The sequence below is a fragment of the Pteropus medius genome, unplaced genomic scaffold (genome assembly GCF_902729225.1).
Source record: "Pteropus medius unplaced genomic scaffold, Ma_sr-lr_union100, whole genome shotgun sequence".
Taxonomy (NCBI): Eukaryota; Metazoa; Chordata; class Mammalia; order Chiroptera; family Pteropodidae; genus Pteropus; species Pteropus medius.
In genome coordinates, this window is record NW_024349227.1 from 1,435,428 (window position 1) to 1,448,725 (window position 13,298).

The 13,298-nt window shown below is 38.4% G+C and overlaps 1 protein-coding gene across 1 annotated transcript in view; it reads left to right on the forward strand.

Moving 5' to 3' along the window:
• The window catches only part of LEMD1 (LEM domain containing 1), a 55,393-nt gene that overhangs the window by 35,509 nt on the left and 6,586 nt on the right, over positions 1-13,298 (forward strand). The window contains exon 6 of the mRNA XM_039881770.1: positions 599-666. Within this exon, the coding sequence (XP_039737704.1) occupies positions 599-666 (68 nt within the window). The remainder of the gene's footprint in view (positions 1-598; positions 667-13,298) is intronic.

Consider the following 13,298-nt stretch of genomic DNA (forward strand, 5'->3'; position numbering starts at 1 on the left):
CAGAACTCATTTAAACTCCCCCACCCCCATTAAAAGCTCTGCCGATGTGCAAGAGCACATGATAGCCCCAAGTTTATCTAAATGCTTCCTCACAGGCTGAAGGCGAGGGCCGATCAACAACAGCCTTTTCTGCCCTGGCAGTTCCCCTGACTTTTAAAGCCTTTTAGCACAGGTCTGGCCTCCCCTCCCCTGGGTGATTCTTTGGATACAGAAGGAGAAAATTCTCCTGCCCTATCTTGACATTCAGAGATGCGCAAGGCTTACGGCCGGCTTGAAGGGGCAATGACTAGACTGCAAAGAGCCGCCCAGAGGAGCGGGCGGCTTGGACTCTGCAATGTATTGCTCTTGGAGGCGTACAGATGTGACAGCCTCCCTGTTAGGAGCCCTCCCCGTGCTCCCCGGGGAAGGCCTAAGTGTGTTCCACAAAGGCCACTGCAGAAATGCTCTTTTACCGCAGAAGGGCAGAGTAAACTGTCTTCCCCTCACTAAAATCTTCCGCCCTACGATTGATAGAATTCACCTTGATACTTGGTGCTTTTTTTCTTGGCTAGCTCGTATGTTCTCATGGCCTATTTTCCTTTTGTTTCCCATGATCCAGAACTTAATGTCACTATCATTTTGAAAGGAAAAATACTCTCATCAGAAAAACACAAGAGACTCAAAAAAGTATGTACAATTCTAATGCATGAATACTTTTACACATATATTAGATAGAGGAAATAGCACTTTTCATAGGTATTAAGAAAGGAAATAGCAAGTCACTTCATTCCGTTACAGTGGGGAAATCCCAGTTTGAAGAAGCTTGTTCTAATGCAGTTCTGTTTTGTGAGACTATTACCCCAGAGTAAAAGGGTCCTCCTGCCCCTCCCTGAAGTAGCAGCCGCCCTCCTCTCCCCTCCAGCTGTCCTCCCCTCTCTCACCTTTCACCACGCGTGCTACATTCACACATAGCATTGAGCACAGTTCTAGACCCATAGGGAGCACGGAATAAACGTGAGTTCCTGTCCGCTTCTCTTCCCCGGACACTGAGATCTGGCTTCTACCCGCAGCATCATATTGGAGCGCTCCGCCAAGTGTGTGAGAGTACAGGTTTTGGAGTGAAGCCTAGCTCATTTAAAGTCCCTGTGCTTCCACTAGCCGGTTGTGTGACTCTGGGGAAGTCACCTAACGGATGTGAACCTCCTCGCGCAGTTTAATATAATAGCAGTACCTACCTCAGCCGGCGGGTGTGAAGTGAAAGGCAGGTGAAGCTCTTAGCACAGAACGCGGCACGGTTCGTTCACGGAATGAACTCCAGACATCAGTGCTAGTGACTTTTTCTCAGTCTCCTGACCTTGGTCCCTCTTTATTCAGAGACGCTTGCTTCCTTAGATTTCAGCAACTTGGTCTCTGCTCCTCTGACTGTTTCCATTCTGACTATCTTTTGGGTCTCCAGCTCTCTTCTCCTCCTGCTCTGCACCATCTCCCTCAGCTGTCTCATTCACTCACCCCCTCCGTAGTGAGTCCACGTCTGACCTTCCACACAGGACCTCCCTCCTGAGCCACAGGTCCTGCATATCCACTAATTCTTGGAAAGCTCCTTCCCTCCTTCCTGCATTCAAATAACAAATGGTTATTTGTAATGATGAACATTTCATAGGTTATACAGATGTATTCATAGTTTTCCCAGAGTTATCCCCAGCACCTCGCACTCAGGATATCCAGGACCACCCACCTGCACTTGTGGCCTCTGTTTATCTCGATGGTTCCACCGCCTTCCCACTGTCCAGGCTCACAGCTCCTCTCATATAAATAATCGCCAAATCCTATGGATTCGATTTGTGATTTAAAATAATCTAGCCTTCCTTTCTCTTCCCACTGCTGCTATCCCAGCTTGCACCCATATTAGTTTTTGTTTGTCTGTTTGTTTTTAAATTACGATTGCGATACTTTCCTAACTGATCTCTGCCTCCAACCTTTACCAATTCCTGTTCAACTCTGCAAGCAGAGATTCAATCATGTCATTCATTTGCCTGGAAACTTTTCAAAATAAGATGCAAACTTACCACACACCACGAAGAGACTTCAGTCTCTCCTGTAAATTTATCTCCCTCACCATCCAACCCAACCGACACCTACCCCGTCTCTCCACCTCTCACATCTCTTCCCATGTTGAGGCACCGTGGCCTCAACTGTTCTTTACACCTGGAGTCTTTTTCATTCTTTCCCCCTCCGCTCCATTTTTCTTCCTGTTAAAATCCTGTGATCACTTAAGGAACGTCTCAAAGGCCACTCCTTTTACAATTGCATTTTAGTCCCTTCAGTAGCCTCCACAGTGTTTTGCACATAGTAGGAGCCCCAAAATCAGTTCATCACGTCTACCAAACATTTCCAGTGACACATAGGTTAGTTTGCAAATACGGTCTCATATTTAAACTACTTGCTGTGTTTAAATAAATGAAATGAAACCCCAGGCAAACATTCCTGCAGTAAGCTATAACTTTAGCTTCCTATCTAAACATAATTTAAATTTGACGAAGTAATTTGGGGATCAAATTTTCTAAAAAGATTTAAAAAAATCTTTTAAATGGCTCATGAAAGGAATCCTTTCCATTCGGTAAATTTTGTTCCCTTCTGTATAGCTCCTTCAGACATTCACAGGAGAAAACGCGACCTGAGTATTTAAAATGCATTAGGTGGGGCTAATGCTCTTCAGACTTTGCTTTAGGTAAACCTGAAATAAAACAACATCGATATTTTGAACTGGCAATAGAATTAAATAGAAAGTTTGCGATGGTATAAAATGTTTTGATCTGAGGATTTATATAAGCCATTTTGATTCTCAGAAGGGCCTCAAGACATCTGTTCAACTTTAAATCCGAAAGTAAATGTAAATAAGCATTTAAATTTCCATGTAAAAGGTAGTAGAAAGTGTGTTCATTGAGACACTTGTCTAACACCATAGATTTTAATTACTTGAGAGCAGTGGTCTGTACCTAACAGTCCTCTAAGCACTCAGAAAGGGAGTATTTGCATTTCTTTGAAATACCAATAAACACCTATTTTCCTCTCATTTTAGTAGGTCTCTAGTTGAATACAAACCAATTTGACATTTAGATTAAGTCAATTTCTGGACACTTTTTAGCACTGTATGTGTGTGTTTTATCAAATTACATATGCAGCCCATTTGATATGGTGATTAAGACCACTTAGAAAGCAAGGTCGATATTTTTTTAATTGAGGATTTTCTCATCCAATAGACTCTAGACACAGCTTAAGCTTCCGTCGATGGAGTAGGGAGTGAAGCCAATGTATATAACTCAGGCTCTAAATCTTCTTCTACCAAAGAGGAGAAATGGGATGTGAGGATGGCAGGGAGGCGGAACACGACGTCAGGCTGCATGAAGTAGGATAGGGTTCAACAGGGCAGCCGTGTAATTTATCACTCCGAACAGGATGCTATTGAGAATAAAAGGGGACACTGACCAGAAGGGTTGCTGGAATAATAGGAGTGAAGCAGGACTGTCCTGACAGATCAGGGCATATGGTCACCCTGGGCTCGGGACTGGTTCCAAAGGCTGACGTGTTTGTATGGGCACACCTGTTTGCGGAAAACGGTCGCATCCAATGTCCCGAGGGCGCTGGCCCCGAAGGCGTGCTCCTCAGAGCCCCTGGCCCCATCTAGGTGTTTCCTTATTCGCCCCCACACACGTTATGCTCTTTCCTGCCAGAATCTCTGTTCGTTCTGTTCTCCCAGCCTCGAATGCTCTGTCCTCATCTGGTCACATTCTCCTAGGAATGTCTCAAAATGTGTCCTGTGGCTCTGGGCCTAGGAATTTGCATTTTCCATTAGCCGCTACTCCCACCTTCTCCCTAAGAGTTTTTGCTCTAGGTTGTAAAATTTTTGAACTTATATTTTTAAACCCTGTGTATTTAATTCAATGTCAGGCATATGGGGGGAGGGGAGTCACTCAGTCTCTGTTGGCTGAACTGAAAGGAGCCTTTGTGCTATGTTGATGTCGATGAGCTCTCTCTTTCTACCTTCCTATTCTGTACCATCGCTTCTGTCTCTTAGACATACCTTAATGTATTCTTTTGAGAGACGATGCTTAGGTTATAGTGAATTAATGACCATCCAGGAAAGGGTTGCAAGAGAGCTTCCAGCCCTGGGTCTCAGCCTGGGAGTTAACAACTGTTTACCGAATACAGGGTCTTGTTCTAGACCTTCTCGTTCCTGTCCTGAAGAAACTTACAAAATGAGCTCTGGAAACACAGAATATGTATATCAAAAATAAGGACCCTAGAGCTGGACTGCCTGGGTTCAAATCCCAGCTCTGCCACTAAGTTAGACAAGACACTTGATCTCTCTATGTTTTAGCTCTTTGTCTATAAATAAGGATAATAGTAGACTCAACTTCATAGAGTTTTGCAGGGATTTAGTTAAAGTATATAAAACAGAGTAGTGATGGCACATAATAAGAGCTGTCTAAGTACAAATAAGAACTATTATTATCATTAATGTTATTATTATATAAAAATATGATATTTAATTATCTGCAATATAAAGCAATATACTTAAGTGAAAAGTAATATAATGGAAGCTGAATCTTTAGTATTGAACTCCTAAGTGCTACAGAATGTAATTTATCAGAGTGCCTACAAATATATTTATATAATTAAATATATAGGTATAATTAAAGATTGTTCTCTGTAAGTGCTGTGTGTTTAACAAAGCAGACCAAGCTTTTTTTAAAAAGTGCCCTCCCTACATAGGACTCCTTTCTTAATCTGATGCTTAAATTCTTCCCCTGCTTCTTTAAACGTTAAAAATAATTTCACACTTAGAAAAAGATGCAAGAATAATATAAAGAATTCTCATATCCTTTTTACTTAGATTATTTAATTGTTACCTTTTACTACATTTGCTCTGTGTGTGTGTGTGTGTGTGTGTGTGTGTGTGTGTGTGTGTGTACACTATCATTGTGTTTTTCCAAATGGTTTGAGACTCGAAGCCTCTCAGCTCTCTGGCATGTATTCTGCCCACCCCGTAGAGGGCACTTTTCCTACACGACCACCACATAACACTCCAACTAAGGAAACTCACATTGATTCAATGCCACCATCCAATATTTAGACCCCATTCAAATTACACCAACTGTCCCAATAATGTCTTTTTGCTTTCTGGTCCACGACCACTCCAGGAACACGTTGCCTTTAGTTGCCGGTGCTCTTCGGTCTCCTTCTGTCTGGAACAGCAGAACCTCAATCTGTCCCTAGCTTTCATGCCCTTGACCATTTTAAAGAGTACAGGCCTTTCATTCTGTAGGGTGACTTTTCCTTTTGACTATTCATAGAGGTCTTTTGGGCAGAAATTCCTTGGGAATGATGCTGTGCTCTTCTCTGTATATCACAGCAGGGAACAATGTCATCCTGTTCCACCGCTGGTGATATTAACTCTAGTCACCTGGAAAAGTTGGTGTCTGTCAGGGCTCTCCATAAAATCCACTGTTTTCCCGTTTGTAATTAGAATGGTATTTTGTGGGGAAATATTCTGCAATGACACGAACATAGCCCTCCTATAAAAAACCTCATCCATTAGCCCTAGGTCACATGACTATCTAAATCAACTTACATTATAATGATGGCCCATTGAGACTTTCTATTTCTATTATTCCATCTACATTTATTAGTTGGTATTCTACTTCTCCATTCATTTGTTCGTTCGTTTCATTCATTCATTCGTATTAGTATGACTCATTGATTCTCTTTAATTCAATAGGCTGTATCCATTGATATTGTTATTCATTTTAATGCTCAAATTGTCCCAGATTTGACTATTTGACAAGATGGATACTGTGTCTTTTTGACATGTCCTCATCATTCCTTGCCCCCACTTTGAACATTTCCTCAATTTCTGGCACAAAAATTTCTGGCATCTGTGCTTTTCCTGCCCCAGGAGCCTTGGTTCTTTTTCCTGCAGGATGGTGTTTGTTTAGATACCAAGATCTAGGCCTTTAGTGAGTTTGTTGCTACTGGGGAGTCATTGTTTCTAGGCCCTCTCCATGGACAGAGCTGGAAAATAAATGCATGTATATATGTATACATACATGTATGCATCTATAACTATTTTTATATCTTTATATAAATTTAAAAACTATGAGTTCACGTTGATCTTTAATTACAATCTAACGTTTTAGTGTTCTCCCTAAACTTTTCCCTTTCTATGTTTGTAAGTTACTTCTGTGACAGTGAGAAACCTGGCTTCCATTGCCTTGATATATTTACTTTTTGCTCAGCTTTCTAATTTTCAGTGTTGCCGATCTCACAATCTTAGTTGCCACTTCCCTCTCTGCATAACCTTCATGACCAACCACCTCCTCAACCGCTGAACATGCCAACACCTCCATGTGGCCCTCCCATCACTGTGTTTCTTCCTTGGACACAGGACACACTAAAGCCTCCATGGTCTTCCCCACCCCTACTGCTGCCACCCTTCAACTACCAGGAGCCCCAGTGCACACAGCCCCCCACATTCCATTTCTTTGGCCTCCAGGCATTCTGACACTCTGCATTCAGGGCCCTCTGCCCCACTTCCTGTGCAGGACACACTGACATCCCAGGAAAGGAAAGCTTCACGTCTCTTTTTTTGGTTTTCATTTTTGTTTCAATGTCTCTGTGCCAAAACTTGAATGGGGTTTTCACTCCTGGTGTCTCAATTGCTGTTGTTGCTGATAAGATACCTTGTAGGCTATAATTAGCATGTGCAGGGCCTACCCCAAATGCTACAGTCAGAAGGTCCAATGTATCAAGGGAATATATATTTAAGGACTACCATTAAGTGCGTGGTTTGAGTTGCGTATAAAGGTTTTAGGAAACCTGATGTTAAACATCTCTATAATAGTTTCTTAATTAATTAAAAAAAAAATCCTTATTCCCCATAGTAGTTGTATATTTCAGTTGGGTCAAAGTGAAGAGTAAATTACATATTCTATAACTACTTAATAAGCCCTTAGTTCTTACCTTTGATATGTTTTAATGGGAGCTAAATGCCATCTCTGCAAGGAATGTAATTTAACATTCTTCCTGTAAAAATACTGACCTCCTAGTAGATATGCTTAAATATGCTTAATGGTCAATGTGTCTTTATCTTATTGATTACATGCTGATTCTTTCTGTGCAATAGAACCCAGTTTTTGAAATAGAGGAGCAGCAGGAAGAGATAGTGAAACCAAACTCTGATTACAATGATTCTAAGATGATAATAAAGGTAAACTTATTTATTTTCATAAAACTGAATTATGAGCAGTAGTGTTCCCTTTCTGTAGGAAAAATATGAATTTGTTTAGAAAACTCAGCTTTCCTTTCCCTTAAGAATATAACAAAACAGATTTTAGCTAGTTTATAATTTGCTTTATCGGTATAGATGTATGTATATCCATTTTAGGGAGAGGAGTTTCCTGTTATACCTCCCCTATGAGCATCCCTGAGTTATTTTGATCTTTTGGGACTTCATGAGTACCAGGCACTATTCATCACAATGCCTAAGTCTAGGCATAATTTATTATAATTGTTGAGCATGGAATCTCCTATCTGAAAGGCTTCCTGGTGGAGGCTGTATGGTTCTTCTTACAGATGCAGAAACAGGCAGAGAGAGGGGATATGACTTGCCTAAGACCATACAGAGTTAGAAGAAAAATTAGAAATGGAATTCCAGTCTCCTAATTTCCATTCAATTGCCCTTTCCATTATATCAACCTGCCAGAGGAAGAGGGAAAACAACCAGGCACCTAAGTGGTGAAATAGCTCCCTCCAGTGTCTCTTTTCATGGTATCCCAGAAGGACATCTCTTCATTTGTGTAAGCAAAGGCTTTCTTTCTGGTGATTGCTTTGCAATGAGAGTCCATAGAGACACTTTTCAGTGACTCTTCTGTACATACCTTAAAGCCATGATACAGAAGTCAGCACAGTTTAAATGAGCTAATTTATATATGTATGGGTACCTGGAATTTGCCCAAGTAGACAGAAGAAAATTCAAAATCCGAAAACCTTTTTTGACATTTTATTATAACATATCTAACACATCTAAAAAGGTATAAAGAATTGTATAACGAGCAGTTAGATTCTCACCCTAGAGATTAAAAATTAAATCATTGCTAATTCAGCGACAATCCCAGTATATTTCTCCCCGATCGTATTTCCCTTCCTTCATTTCCCCCAATGTAACCACTATCCCGAATTTTCTACTTATCATTCTTTTCCTTTTCTTTACAGTATCCACAAACATTAGTTCAGTTTCTCATGATTTTGGATTTTATTTAAATGATACCGTAGTGTAAGTATTATTCTGTAACTTCTCTTTATCATTCACCATTATGTTATGGGCTTCGTCCAATATTTGTAGCCCTCATTCATTCATTTTCACTGCTATGTAATTATTGTAAAAATATATTTATCCATTTCTTATTAATGGGACATTTGTATTGTTTCCAAGTTTTCCTAATACAAGAAATGCCACTACAAACATTATGGCACATGATCCATTGTTTACATACGCACGATTGTTTTTGTGATTGAATGAGCACACTCAGGAGTGGAGCTGCTGACTTAAAGGATATATATCTCTTTAGCTTAAGAGATCATGCTAAATTGCTTTACAGAGTGGCTGCACCGTTTTACATTCCTACCAGCAATATATTAAAATATTAAGAGTTCTATTGTTCTAAATCTTCTTCAAAAATTAGTCTTGTAAGGTTTAATTTTTGGTAATGTAGTGTGCATAAAAGCATATTTCATTATGGTTGTAATTTGTATTTCTCTTATTACTAGTAAGTCGAGCCTCTTCTCATATGTTTGTTGGTCATTTATGTTTTCTCATCAGTGAAATGCCTGTTCATGTCTTTTGCCCATTTTTCTATTAGCTTGTAGATCTTTTTCTTGTTAATTTAAAGGAGCTTTTTACATATTTTGTATACTAATCCTTTGTCAGCTGTAAATGTTGCATATATCTTCTAGTAGTTTGGACTTGTCTTTTTTTTTTTTTTTTACAGCAGTTTAGGTTCACCACAAAATTATGAGGAAGGTACAGAGATTTCCCATGTAACCCCTGCCCCCCGTCTCCCTACATGCACAGCCCCCCTCATTTTAACATTGTCTGCCAGTGGGCTTGTCTTTTCACATTTTTCTCAATGCCTTTTAAAAAGTGTAACTAAAAAACTAATTTTGAACTTATAGAATTACTATGTGATCTTCACCCAGATTTATGAATTGTTAACATTTTACCACATTGGTTTTATAATTTTATCTATTTATTATTTTTTATTGAACTAAATTATAGACATCATGATCTTTTACTCCCTCCCCAAAACTTCAGTATCTATTTCTTCAGGCTAAAGACATAAGGCTATTCACACTACAACGATGAGAATCGGAAAATTTTTTATTGTGGCTAAATTCACATAACACAAAATTTACTATTTTAAAGTGCACATTTCAGTGGCATATAGGGCATTCATAATGCCACCTCTATCTAGTTTCAAAACATTTTCATCATTCCCAAATAAAACTCAGTACCCATTAAACAGTTACTCTACAATCCTCTCCTGGTATCTACTAATCTGCTTTCCGTTTCAATGGATTTTTTTTGTATATTTCATATAAATGAAATCATTCAGTATATAATGTGTTGTGACTGACTTTTTTCACTTAGTGTACCATTTTCAAGGTTCATACATGTTGTAGCATGTATCTGTATCAGCACATCATCTCTTTTTATGACTGTAGTATGGATATACTACAATTTGTTTATTCATTCATCCATTACAGACATTTGAATTGTTTCCACCTCTTGGCTACTGAGAATAATGTTATTATGAACGTTCGTGTATAAATATTTGAATACACGTTTTTAATTCTTTTGGATATATACCTAAGAGTAGAATTTTTGGGTCATATGGTAATTCTATGTTTACATAAGGGCAAAACTGTTTTCCATATCAGCCGCTCCATTTTACATTCCCACCACGAATGTGTGAAGGTTCCAATTTCTCCATATACTTGCCAAAACTTGTTATTCCACCCCAGCTTTTTGAAATACATAACTTAGTGTGTATAAAGCGGTATCTCATTATGGATTTGATTTGCGTTTCCCTAATGACTAATGATGCTGAGAATTTTTTCACATGTTTATTGACCATTTGTACATATTCTTTGGAGATCTGTCTATTCAAATCATTTGCCCATTTTTAAATTAGATTGTTTGTCTTTCTGTTGTTAAGTTATAAGAGTTCTTTGTATATTCCAAATACGAGACTGTTATCAAATACCGATTTGCAAATGTTTTTCCCATTCCAGGGGTTACCTTTTCTCTTTCTTCATAATGTCCTTTGATGCACAAAAGTTGACAAGTTTGCTTATGATATTTCTTGGCATGAATTTCTTTGGGTTTATCCTGTTTGGAATTCACTTAGCATTTGGAGTCTGTAGATTTATGTCTTTCGCCAAATTTGGGACATTATTTCTTCAAATACATTTTTCATCCCCACCTCATTCTCCTCTCCTTCAGGGACTCTGATGACACAAATATTAGATCTTCTGTTATAATTCTTAAAGGCCCTGAGATTCTTGGTTTTTGTTTTGTATTACTTTATTTTTTGTCTATTTTCTCTCTACTGTTTAGTTTGAGTGTTTTGTACAGTTCTACCTTCAAGTTCATTGATTTTTTTTCCCCTCTGTCTTCTCTATTCTGCTGTCAAGCCCACCTTGTGAGTTTTTTTTTACTTCAGTTGTTGAATTTTTTTGTATTATAAAATTTTCACTTGGTTCTGAGAGTTAATATTTTCTCATTTGTTTCAACGTGTTCATATTGTTCCTGAAACATTTTATGATAGCTGCTCTAAAATCCTGGTCAGATAATTACAACATTGTGTCATCTCGGTGTTGACTTTTTATTGTCTTTTCTCACTCAAGTTATGAGAGACTCTGGATCTTATTGAAATATTCTGTTTTAGTATCCTCCTCAGACTTTATGCTGTGGGGGAAGAGGGGCACCAGCTCTTTGCTATTGGGCAGGTGGGGTAGAGGTCCAGGTCTCCCACTGGACCTCCACTGACATCTGTTGTATGTTTGTGAGTTTCTTGTTATTGCTGAGGTTCTGGAGAGTCCCATGTGGCTCCACTGATACCAGCCCAGTGGGGAGGGGAAGGGTCTGAAACGTAGGGGTGGAAGTCCAGGCTTCTCGTGCACCTTGGCTAGTGGAGGTGGAGGTGAGCTGTTTGGCTGGAGTAGGGCAGTTATTGTCAAAAGCTTTCTGTCTTGTTAGGCTGCCTCTCTTCTCTTTCTTTGTCTTTTGGCTTTCTGGAGGCTTTTTTAAAAAATTGCACTCATTGGTGTTTCTAGGTTGCCAGTTTCTCTAACACCCAGTCCAGGTTATGTGAGGCAAAAAGAAAATCTAGGACGTTCACCACGTCATTTCTATGGTCCTGAGGTCCCTAGCCCATCTGCTTTTCTCCACTTTTCAGAACCTCATGTTTGCTTTATCTATAGTATTCAGGGTTTTGGCTTTATTCAACAGAAAAATTTTGGAGTACATCTATCTCATCTTGTTTCCAGTACCATTTTTGAATAGTCTGTTCTTTCTCTGACCTACATTGTTAGCTCTTGTCATATATCAAGTTTCTATAATGCATGAGAGTTTTAAAATATACCCAGGATTTGTTTTAATTAAATATGGTAAGGTGACAAACACAGAGACAACTGCCTTTGAAAGAAGTTTATTACAGTTCCCAAAAGGACTGGGCACATGATATCATGCAGGGCCATGTAGAGAAGTATCAGGGTCAGTCCTCAGGAGGCAGGAATGAGCGGAAGGCACGGCACAGGCTTCGCTGTAGTTTTTGCAGGAACGAATGGGTGAGGCAATGTAAGCTTTTTAGGATCAGCTAGTTTGACTAATTTCAGCAGGTTCTGGTCTCTAGGGGTGGATCCTAGTTGTCCAATATCTGGCCCTGGGCTGTTGTAGGACAGAGGAAATAATTGCTTGCTAAGTGAGAGTTAGATAAGGGAGAAGGTTGAGTGAACGGGTTTTGGATTGGTTGGCCTGCATGTGAAAACCTTGGTTACAAGCAAGTCTTTACAATCTCTGGAAATTAGCTAGCTCTGGGAGAAGCAGTCTCTCCAAGATTAGCAAGGCCACAAGATGTCAAAGCATCATAAAATACAAAAATAAAAACCATGATTAATGCAATGAGGTCTTTATTCTGATCAATTTGTCTAGCTTGTGTTCATAACAGAATGTCTTCATTACCATAGCAACCCCCCTTTTGTTGTTTTAAAATGGTATCTTTATTTTTTACTTGTCCCTTTGTTCTTCATTATATATTTTAGAATAAGCTTATCAAGTTCCATGAAAAATTCAGATTGTAATTTAGATTAAAATTTTGTCGACTCTATAAATTAACTTAGAAAGAGCTGAATCTTTACTCTGTTGAGCCTTCCTGTTCACAAACATGTTACGTCTTTACATTTATTGAAATTTTCTTTTTTTTTTCCCCAGTGAGATTTTATAATTTTCTCACTAAAGGTTATGCTCATCTTTTGTTAGCTTTATTACCAGGTAGGGTGTTAATTTTAGTTGCTAATTTTTGTTAGGAATAGTATCTTTTTTAAATTATGTTTTAAATTGTTTGTTGCTGGAATATATAAATGCATTTGACTTTTGTCAATAACTTTTGTATTATAACAATGAACTTTGCAATTATAATAATTTTCTACAGATTCTTTTTAGTCTAATTTGTATATCTTTAATTTCTTTTTGTTCAATTGTGCTGGCTAAGACTTCTTTATTACAATATTAAATAAGAGTCATAATAGAGAAATGTTTTCCTTGGTTCTGATTTTAAAAAGCTTTTAACATTTTACTTTTGAGGATGATTTTTGGTGTACATATTTGGAAGACAACTTTTATCAAGCTAAGGAAGTTCCCATTCTATTCCTTGTTTCCTAGAAGATTTTTTAAAGCGGGAATGGAGATGATCATAAAGTTTTAACCTTTCTTTTGTTAATGTGGTACAGGTTATTTTAAAAGGCTTTTTAATGAATTCAAAATCATTATTTAGGTTAAAATAACATAATATTTTAAATGAGAGCTTTATTAAATCAAGGTTGAAGTAAAAACAATAAAGTATGAGTCTGAAATTATTACAAGATCTTTTATTAACATAATCATTTTAGTCCATAAAGGGATTTGTGGTCAGCTCAATATTAAAGAGCTCTAAATCAAGAGGTTTTTCTGGCTGTAAGCAGATCACAACTGCCAGTTTGCC